This window comes from Equus asinus, chromosome 26 (genome assembly GCF_041296235.1).
Source record: "Equus asinus isolate D_3611 breed Donkey chromosome 26, EquAss-T2T_v2, whole genome shotgun sequence".
Classification (NCBI taxonomy): Eukaryota; Metazoa; Chordata; class Mammalia; order Perissodactyla; family Equidae; genus Equus; species Equus asinus.
In genome coordinates, this window is record NC_091815.1 from 42,601,857 (window position 1) to 42,612,213 (window position 10,357).

General features: G+C 52.8%; 1 protein-coding gene across 4 annotated transcripts; it reads right to left on the bottom strand.

Annotated features, from left to right (window-relative positions):
• Positions 1-783: 783 nt before the first annotated feature.
• Positions 784-9,946, bottom strand: LOC106846656 (zinc finger protein 304-like). Of its 4 annotated transcripts, none has more exons than XM_070498911.1 (5): positions 9,615-9,946; positions 7,727-7,879; positions 7,211-7,337; positions 6,360-6,482; positions 784-5,710 (listed from the first exon to the last, which is right to left on the bottom strand). In XM_070498911.1, exons 1-5 carry the CDS (start codon positions 9,642-9,644, stop codon positions 4,098-4,100), a joined length of 2,046 nt encoding a protein of 681 aa, XP_070355012.1. In that variant the 5' UTR covers positions 9,645-9,946; the 3' UTR covers positions 784-4,097. The 4 variants fall into 4 exon arrangements, with proteins under 4 accessions (XP_070355012.1, XP_014721069.2, XP_044616113.2 ...); XM_014865583.3 differs by having other exon boundaries at positions 7,727-7,786; positions 9,615-9,943; XM_044760178.2 differs by lacking the exon at positions 9,615-9,946 and adding an exon at positions 8,687-8,747 and having other exon boundaries at positions 7,727-7,786.
• Positions 9,947-10,357: the final 411 nt, after the last annotated feature.

Below are 10,357 nucleotides of genomic sequence, written 5' to 3' on the forward strand. Positions count from 1 at the left end.
GCAACCTGGAGTGACTGCTCCCTGTCTACAAGGCAGCCGTGACTCTGCTTTGATGGCTGAGTACCCTCAGGTGAGGGTGAGCAGTTTCTCAGGACCTGCAGACCTGCCACAGCCATACCAATCACCAATTAAATATAGAAGAAACTGAGTCACAGAGTCTTTGTAACTTGTCCAAGAGCACACAGCTAATTATCAGCTGTTGCAGGACAGGAATGTACAGCCTGTAGTCCCTGAGATTGTGCTCTTAACCACCTCACTATCTCTAGAATACTGATGGGGTGTTGTGAGCTCTAAATGAAACCACATTCTACGTAGAAGCTGTGTGCTTATTTGCCATCTATGTATCTTTTTTGGGGGTGGGGGTAAAGAAGATTGATCCTGAGCTAACATGTTACCAATCTTCCTGTTTTCGCTTGAGGAAGATTGACCCCAAGCTAAAATCTGTGCCAGTCTTCCTCTATTTTGTATGTGGGATGCTGCCACAGCATGGCTCAATGAGCAGTGTGTAGGTTTGCACCCAGGATCCGAACCTGTGAACCCTGGGCCACAGAAGCAGAGTTTGCAATCTTAACTATTATGCCACCAGGCCAGCCCCCATCCATGTATCTTCTTTAGTGAAGTGAATATTCGGGTCACCTTTGTTTTATTAAGTTGTAAGCATTACTTTATATACTCCAGATCCAAGTCCTTTGTCATAATTTGTTTTGCAAGTAGTTTTCTCAGTCTGGGGCTTGCATTTTCATTTTCCTGAGAGTAACGTTGAAAAGTGAAAGTTTAAAATTTTGATGAAGTCCAATTGACTTATCTTTTTATTGTCATGTTTTTTATGTTATGTTTAAGAAATCCACCAAATCCAAGGCCACTGGGCTTTCTTCTAGAAGTTTTATGGTTATAAGTTTTACACTTATGTCTATGATCAATTTTGAGTTAACTTTGCATATGACTTGAGTTTAGGGTAGAGGTTTGTTGTTGTTGTTATTGCATATGGCTAATTGTTCCAGCACTATTTCCTGAAGAGTTTATCTTGTCCCCATTGAATTGCCTTGGCCAGTTTTGCCATGTGGAACCTAAAAGTCCACTTGGCATCTGGCTTCAGGCAGTTAAGTGGATCTAGGGCTCAAATGATGTCAAAAGTGCTGCCTCTGGCTATCACTCAATGCTGCCTTCTGTGGCTGGTTCACAGGCCAACCTTCCTGTAGAGTCAAGATGGATGTCAGTAGCCCCCATTCATAGATACTCAGAGCCACTAGGGTTTTCTTTTGGATATTCTGGATATTTGGATATTCTGGCACATGCACATGCACACAGTACACAGACACACCTGTGCGCCACACACACATAGGAGCAGCAGGCTGCCTTGAACAGAGCCCAGTTGGAGAGACTGGAAGGCAGGCTGAAGTAAAGGACACTTCACCAAATCAAGGACTCTTCACCAAAAGACTTAATTTTACAAGGTCTACACATAACTGACCATTCCGGATACAAGGGATTGAGTTCTGATGATGGATGTCTGCCCTACCTTGCTTGGGGGTCTGAGTCCGAATGGCCCAAGCAGCCCTTCCACTTTGATGGAAAGCAACTGTCACACCCAGGAGAGGGCTTGAGCAGTCTGGGGATCCCTGGATACTTCCTCATGCTGGGGAGAACCTGAGCTCCACATAAATTGGTACTCTGGGGAGATCACACATTCAGAACCAAGAGGCCTTTGGTTGGCATGTTGTGGCATCACCAGGGAAATGTTAAGATTCCATTAAGTTGGGTAGTGTGCACAGAGCCCTGGTGGGGAGAGCAGATGCAGGTAAAGCCTTTGTGAATGCATGGGGGCAGCATTATGAGATCTGTCCAACCTAACCACACAGGTACAAGGAGTTGAGCTCTGGATGATCCATGTCTGTCCTTGTGTGGAGGTCTGAGGCTCCAAGGTTCACCTGGACTTTAACTGTGATCCCAAGTCCTCCATGTTAGTGGAAGACAATTATTACACCCAGAAGGGATGGCTTGAGTTTAAGCGTTGCCCTGATACCTCAGGATGCTGGGGAGAGCTGAGGCAGACTTGCTGCATGCTTGGCTGATCACAAGCCTGCTGGGATGCCACCCTCATGGGTCAGCTTCAGAGAACTGGAGGGAAGAGTCGTCCTGAGTGGAGTGGCAGCCGTAGTGCCACTGCCCCTGCTACATGCTATGGAGTAAATACTGTGGGCCAGAAGCCTTCACGTCTGGAGACCCTACATGTCTGGGCTCCTGGCAGCCTGGTTTACTTATTTTCTGACATTCACAAGTGTTGGCCCAGGAACATGTGTAGCCCATATGTACAGGTTGCATATATACACACACACACAATAGCATGTGTGTGTATATATATATGTGCACACCTTTGTATAGAAGTTTTTGAGAAAAAGTTTTTTCAACATTTATAAAATCAAGACTCCACATAAAAATGTGGATCTCTCACTCCTCTTGGGAAACCAGAAAATGGAGCAACCATATGTTGATTCCACCATCTCTGACCCCTGTACCTGGGGACAGCCCTGCATCAGTGGCAGCAAAACCCAGCAGATTATGAACATCATGGCCACCATGCTTACCTGGAATATTGGCTGGGCCACAAAAATCCAGGACTACAGAATCTCCCTTCTCTCATTCCCAGGGTTCCTACTTATGCAGTGATGGCCCTGAAGTGAACAGCTCAGGAAGACTACAGGAATCCACGCCACCTTTAGATTATTTGCTCTGGCAGTGAGCAGCACACCACTGGTTGTGCCCATTCTAAAGGGACATCACACTTTTCTAGAGGACAAGACGAGAGTGCAGGACTTTCCAAGACCTGCAGAGCTGAATCTCCTGTAGCCAAGATCACTGTCAGCAAATTTTGCAAACACTGCAAATGAGGTTGGTTTGTTTTTTTGCAGAGCTGTTGTTTTTTTTCAGGCTAACCCATATGATGTCACTGAATGTGGAGTTGAGCACAGCCAGCTCTTGTGAGTAGATATGATGGGGCCCACATACAGTACTGGCCGTATCATGTCCATTTGCCACAGTCTCCCCAAATCTCTGACCTCAAGCCCAGTGTTTCTGTGTCCACTTGTGGTTCCACATGGCCCCTGCAGATCTTACATCCAGTGACACCTACCCACATATTCTGGACTTCAGGCACCTTACTCATGAGCAAGTCCCAGGAGACAGTGGCCCCACAACATCACTGGGGAATGTGGGAGATTCCCAGGAACAAGGGACCAGGAAGAACTGGAGATTGCCACACCAAATACCCAGTTCTCAAAGCTCTGCACCCAACAGGTAGTTCTGGCATCCAGCACACAAGATTTGGCCCAGGAGGCCTTGGACTACAAGACTGCAAACTATTCCTTACCACCCTACTGTCTATGTTGGGGCCCCCCACAAAAGCCCTTCCCCTTCTTTGCACTGTTAGAGCCCAGTTCTGTTCTCAGTCTCTCCTCACACACAAGATGGAGTTCCAGGGTTAAAGATGGTTTTAACAATAAGGCCTTTATCTCTCTATAGAGGCAGGTGGTTCCAGGTTTGGGTGATTTGGAGGCTGAACACATCCAATGCAGGCATCATCTGTAGACTCAACAATGCCCACCAAGAAGGGAAGCCTCCTCTGGAAGTCCTCAGACCCCAGAACCTCCTGCAGAGAAGTAGGTCAGGGTAGTGCCTGAACCACTGAGGACAGGGAAGAAGTAGAAAATGAGGCCACCCCAAAGGGCTCCCATCACTCACGGCTCCCTTCAGGGAGTGAGCAAGCATAGGGTCTTGCCTTCCCTGAGTGTGTTGAGATGACAGGCACATGCATGCCCCTGCCAGCTGGTGGAGGTGAGATGGTGTCTGGCAGTGACATAATCTGGCAAAGCACCTGGACAGGTTAGAAAATGCAGTGCAGCCCCTGAAAGTGTTTCCCATCTCTGGTGCTTGCAGGTCGCTCCCCAGGAGGGGCACTGGCTGTGCAGGTTTCAGTTTCTTGCTGATGGCTTCCTCATAAAAGTTCCCGTCACAGAAGTTTCTCTCGTAAAAGGAGCGAGTCCCTTTATGATGAACAAGGAGAAAGCCCCTGTCAGTGCTTTATCCCCTTTGTCACACTCCTAAGGCCTTTCTCTGGTATGACCTTTCTGGTGCTGAGGGAGGCTGGAGCTCCAGCTGAAGGCATTTCTATGTCCACTGCACTGAGAAGGCTCCCTTCCAGTGTGACCTTTCTGGTGCTTAGAGAGGTTTGAGCTGTAGCGGAAAGCTTTTCCGCATTTATTACACTCATAGGGCTTTTCTCCAGTGTGAACTCTCTGGTGCTGACTGAGGATGGAGCTTTCGCTGAAGGCTTTCCCACACTGGCTGCACTCATAAGGCCTTTTTCCAGTGTGAACTTTCCAGTGCTTAACGAGATTAGAGCTGTAGCTGAAGGCTTTCCCGCATTCACTGCACTCATAAGGCCTTTCTCTGGTGTGAACCTTCTGGTGCTGAATGAGGGCAGAGCTTTGACTGAAGGCTTTCCCACACTCAGAGCACTCATAAGGCTTTTCTCCAGTATGAATCCGCTGGTGTGGGACAAGGTTGGAGGGGCAGCTAAAGGCTTTCCCACATTGGTTGCACTTATAAGGTCTTTCTCCAGTGTGACTCCTTTGATGCAGAATGAGCTTGGAGGTTTGCCGGAAGGCTTTCCCACACTTGTTGCACTCAAAAGGCCTTTCTGTGTTGTGAACTTTTTGGTGCCGAACAAGATGAGAGCTGTTAATGAAGGCCTTCCCACATTCATTGCACTCATAGGGTCTTTCTCCAGTGTGTATTTTCTGGTGCTCAACAAAGTTGGAGATACAGCTAAAGACTCGCCGGCACCGTCTGCACTCATAGGGCCTTTCTGTGTTGTGAACTTTCTGGTGCCGAGCAACATGGAAGCTGCGAGTGAAGGCCTTCCCGCACTGGCCACACTCATAAGGCCTTTCTCCAGTGTGAACTCTCTGGTGCTGAACAAGTGAGTGTTTGCGGGTGAACGCTTTCCCACATTCACTGCAACTGTGATGTGTTTTTCCAGTGTGAACTTTCTGATGGGTCCTCAGTTTAAACAGGTCACTGAAGGCCTTCCCACATTCCTTACACACATGGGATGATTCTCCAGTTTGAATTTTTGGGCAATGAATAAGGCTTGATGTCTCTTTGGGGGCATTTCCACCTTTTGGGCATCTAAAGGGTCTCTCTTCAGAGAGAGTTAAGTGGTCAAGGAGCGCAAAGGCCTTCAGGAAGGCCTGCCCGCAGTCGCTGCACTTGAAGGGCTTCTGTGCAGCTTGGACTCCCTGCTGTTGCTGGTGACTGGAGCTGGGTGGGAAGGCCTTGCGCTCGGTGCTCCTGCATGGCTTCCCCCTGCTGTGGGTGGCCTGGTGCTGGAGGAGGTTGTGGCTATCCAGGACAGCCTTACCACACTCCCTGCATGTGAAGGGTTTCTCTCTACTGTGCTCCTTCTGTTGCTGGTGAGAGTTTGCACTGAGCCAGAAACCTATCCCACATGCCTCACACTTGTACAGTTTCTGCCTGGGGTGTACTCCCTGGTGCTCAGCCAGGTGCAATACATCTTTCAAGACTGGACCACACATGTCACAGGTGTTGGCCTTCTGGGTGGAAGGACCTGCCTTAGGGGTCCTGAACTGGAGCACTCCTTCTATAGAAACACCCCACTCAGGAGCGGCATCCTCCACTACACACCAACAACCTGGAAGCAGAGAAATGCTAGTGAGGTGTATGTAGGCTTTGTTGGGAGGGAGCAGCCCTGTCACAGATTGTGATTGTGTCTCACAGATTGAGGAATGAGTCTGTAGGATCAACTCGGTGGGAAAGAGCTAACAGTGCAGGAGTGGGCCCAGGAAGGCCATGGAAGGCAAGGCCTCAGCACGTGTGAGAACAGGGGTGGGATTCAGGCTGGTAGAGGCAGGGACTCCAACTCACTCCTCAGCTTTCAGCAGGACCCAATATAGGCAGGCCCAAGGAGATCTCTGAGAGGAGAAGGAGACACAGTGGTGTGCACAAGCCCAGGAAAATCCAGTTGCAACTGAGCATCTGGTGCTCAGAGTCTATATGAAGATGTGTGCCCATCTCATGATGCATTCACTGTAGGCTAATGCAGGACGGCCCTGCAAAGGGAGGAGAGGAGGAGAATGGGGGAGACACGGACATCAGAGTGGTGAGATAGTCTGTCATCCAGGGCCCAGGGACAAAGCAGAAATGGCAAGAAGGTGGAGTGTCCAGAATGAAGAAGGAAGGTGCTACTGGCCCCAGCAATAAACACTAGTGGACACAGGGCAGGTGCCCAGTACAGTGTGAGCCCAGCCCCACTGTCACCTCTGCCCCCAGATCCCACTCACCAGAGCCAGGCTCCCTCCCGGCCTCTCTTGCAATGGCTGGAGACACATCCACCCTGTCAAGCACCCAGGGCTCTTTGCCCTCTTCCAGCTGGGCAGCCACACGGGACTTGGAAGATGTACATCCTGGAGGAAGAAGAGTAGGTCAGTGGCTGGCCCAGCTCAGAGCAACCCGCCATATGACAGACCAAGGGGAGCTTGTGTCATCTTTGCAACTGGGAAGAAAACTCAGTGTTAAAAAAGTCTCTGAGCTGGGCCATGTGGTTAAGTTCGTGCGCTCTGCTGCAGGCGGCCCAGTGTTTCGTTGGTTTGGATCCTGGGCGCGGACATGGCACTGCTCATCAAACCGCACTGAGGCAGCATCCCACATGCCACAACTAGAAGGATCCACAATGAAGAATATACAACTATGTACCGGGGGCTTTGGGGAGAAAAAGGAAAAAATAAAATATTAAAAAAAAAAAAAGTCTCTGAGGAGCATCTCACAGGAACAGTCCAGTAGTCCCCACAAGCAGCGATGATGTCACTGTTTGCAGTCTGTGGTACAGCCAGGCTCCTGGAAGTGTCTGATAGAAAAAGGGGGCAGAACCTGGGCACTGAGGTGCCACCAATGTGGACAGACTCAGGCAGCCAGACTGAGACTCCTGGCCCTGAGCCCTCCCCAAGAAGGCTTCAGAAGCAGGTACTGGAGCTCCTTAGGGAGAGCAGCAGGCTGTGCCTGCAGCCCAGTCCTGCACACACAGCACGTAGTCCAGGGGAGGAGGCTGCACCAATGCTCAGCTGTGGGAAGACACGCTGCTCCTGGGAGAAGAATAAAGGCAGAACAAGAGGCTGGAAGGGTGGAAGGGCCTTACCCAGCGAGGCCACAAGGGCCAAGTTCTCCAGCATCACATCGCGGTACAGGTGCCTCTGAGCCTCATCAAGGAGCTCCCATTCCTCCTGGGCGAAGTACACAGCCACATCCTCAAAGGTCCCCCAGCCCTGCCAATACGAGGACAGCTAAGTTCACCAGACCAAAGGCGGCAGAAAAACAACAACAAAACGCACAGATGAATCCATCCAGGCCTAGGCCCACGACCCCGCATCCTGCCACCTCTCTATGAGCAGTCTCTGCCCCCTAAACCACCCCCCGACACACTCCCAGGTCACCCTCCTCCTCAGGCTCCAATGCCATGGGTGCCACTATCTCCTCATGTCTTATTGACCCGTGTCCTCCTTCAAACAGCAGGCAGGTGGGCAGATAGACGCCATCTAAGCTCTAGACCTAGTATGTAGGGCCCCACTCCCTCCTGCCAGGCAACTCCCCCCTGTCAGGCAACTCCCCTGGGTCCCCAGATCCTGCCTCCCAGAAACACCAAATGGAGGCTCACCGTTCTCCCATAGGCTCCAGTACCAGGACCCCAGTCCATTGATTCACACTGCCTCTGCACCTGCACATCAGTCTTTGTATGGCACATCTCCAGACCCCACCACCATCTTCTGGCCCACACAATGGGTATCTCCCGGCTGCCCCACATGCCACTCTGCAAATGGTGGCCAGAGCCTGGCTACCTCGTGAGGTCAACCAGGAGCCCGTCCTGACCCAGACTTCCAAAAGTCCCAACTGCCAAGGGTGGCACCCAGCCCTTCCTTCGTAGTTTCTCCAACTGGTCCTATTCCTACCTTCAACCCTCAGCCACCCAGACCACACAAGGATCTCACAGACTTTCAGGCCTCTCTGCCTTTCCCCTTGCTGTCCCCTCACCAGCCACAGCATTCCTTTCTCCTCCTAATGCACATTCAAAGCCCAGTCCCACCACCTCCCACCCTGGGCCTGGGACATTCCCAGCTGACTGTCTGCCATTGAGCTAATCCTCCATCCTCACTGAAACCACCAGGCCCCATGGAGTGGCCAAGGCCAGTAAGTCCATAGAGGGCTGAGCACCAGCCCCTCTAAGGGCTGTCATCTCCCTCTCCAACATGCCTCAGCTTCCGCCCCTGGGACCTTCTGGATCCACCTCTCCCACACACACCTTCCCTCATGGCTGCTCCTCCCTTCATCCAACTTTATCATGCCCACCACTCCTGCCCAGGTACCCAGGCCAGCCACCCAGTGCTCAGCTGCCCCAGTAAGGCACCCATCACCAGGACCTAAAGATGCCCCCTCCTAAACCTGAACCAGGGTTCCATCTCTGTTCACAGGCTGGTACTGCCGAATGGATGTCTCCAAGCCAAATCCCTGAACATAACTTAGACCTGCGTGTCCAGCTGCCCGTTCGAGACGTCCACTCGGGAGTCTCAGGATGGTCAAAATCCACCTCCTGATATTCCCTGAAACCTGTTCAACTCACCAACTTCCCCGTCTCTGTGGATGCACTTCCGCCTTCTAGTTGCTGAAGCTAGACTCCCTGGGGACCTCCCTGCCTCCTCCACTTCTCTCTCACCCTCCACATCATAAAAACCTAGTTGGCTTACGGGACAGCCCTGGTGGCCTAAGGGTTAAGTTCGGCACGCTCTGCTTTGGTGGCCCAGGTTCGGTTCCTGGGCTGGACCTACACCACTCGTCTGTCAGTGGCCACGCTGTGGTGGCTCACGTACAAAACAGAGGAAGCTTGACAAGGGATGTTAACTCAGGGTAAATGTTGCCCAGCAGACCAAAAGAAAAAAAAAAAAAAATCTGGCTGGCTTAACTTAAAAGGCGGACCCAAAATCTAACCACTTCTCCCAACTCCAGTCACCACTCTGACCAAGCCACCATCACTCGCCTGATCTATTACAGTAGCAGCCTTATGGGCCTCCCTTTCTCTTCCCTCGCCCTCACCGCCCCACCCCCCTGTCTGTTTTCCACTCGGCAGCCAGAAGGAGCGTGAACGTGAGTCGGATCCCCTCCCTCCTCTACTCCTAACCTTCCGTGGCTCCCACCACCCTCACATTACAGGCCAACCTCCTCGGGCTGCCATGCCAGGCCTGACTCCTGTCCACCAGACAGAAGGGAGACCTGCGGCTCCCTGAACACTGCTAGCGTTTGCACGCCCTGGTCCCTGTGCCTGAAACAGCTTCCCACACCTCGTCCCACTGGACTCTAGAAATGAGGACCTTTCCACATGGCCCCTGGCTAGGACTCAGGACTTCGGGCTTGGAGTGACCCTAGAGCCTCCGGCAGCCAAGAAAGAGAGGCGAAGGAGGCGGGGGGTCCAGGGACGCCCCCGCCCCCTTCGTGGAGTCTCGCACCGTGTGTGGGGGTCCGAATGAATGAGGCCGCGGGCACCCCCCACTCACCCGCTCCGGGTCCATCAGCGCCGCCGCCATAGGACCCGGGCAAGCCCGCGGCCTCAGCGGGCCCCACACTCCACGGGGCCGGAGCCTGCCCGCCGCCCGAAGCCCGCGGCACTCAGAGCCTCAGCCTCCCCCGTGTAAACGCGCACGGGGGCCAGGCGGGGACGGAGGCGGGGGTCACGGCTCGCGCGAAGGCGCGGACGTCGGCCCCATCCTCCTCACTGTCCTCCCCGGTGGGTCCCGAAGAGGCGCCTGGGAAGCGGCCCTGGCCCAGCGCTCGGGTCCCCAAGGGCGGTAAGGAACGTCCTGTCAAGAGCAAAACGAGCGTCCACAATGGCGACCCCAGAAGTCCCGCCCCTGCCGGCGCGAGCCGCAGGAAATAGCTCTTCTTCTGGGCTGTGATTGGTTTAGAGCCCGCCGCCGTCCCCTGGAGCCTTCTGGCCAATGTAGTTTTTGCCCTGCATCAGGCCCGGCGCTTGGCGCCCTCACGTTCTCCATGGCAACGACCAAGCGGTACCGCGAGGGGCGCTGGGAAATGGAGACCCGAGAGAAAGAGTAGCAGGGGCGTGTCTTAGCTCCCTCTTAAAGGGGCCGCTCCCAGATTTCCTCCCTCAGAGACGTGCTGCAAGTGTTCTGGGCGTCAGCCTACCAGTGGTAAGGTGGCCCCCTGGGGAACCGCTTCTCTTCTCTGAGGATGTAGAATAACAATAATATCTCCCTCACGGAGACTTTGTTTAGGAACATTA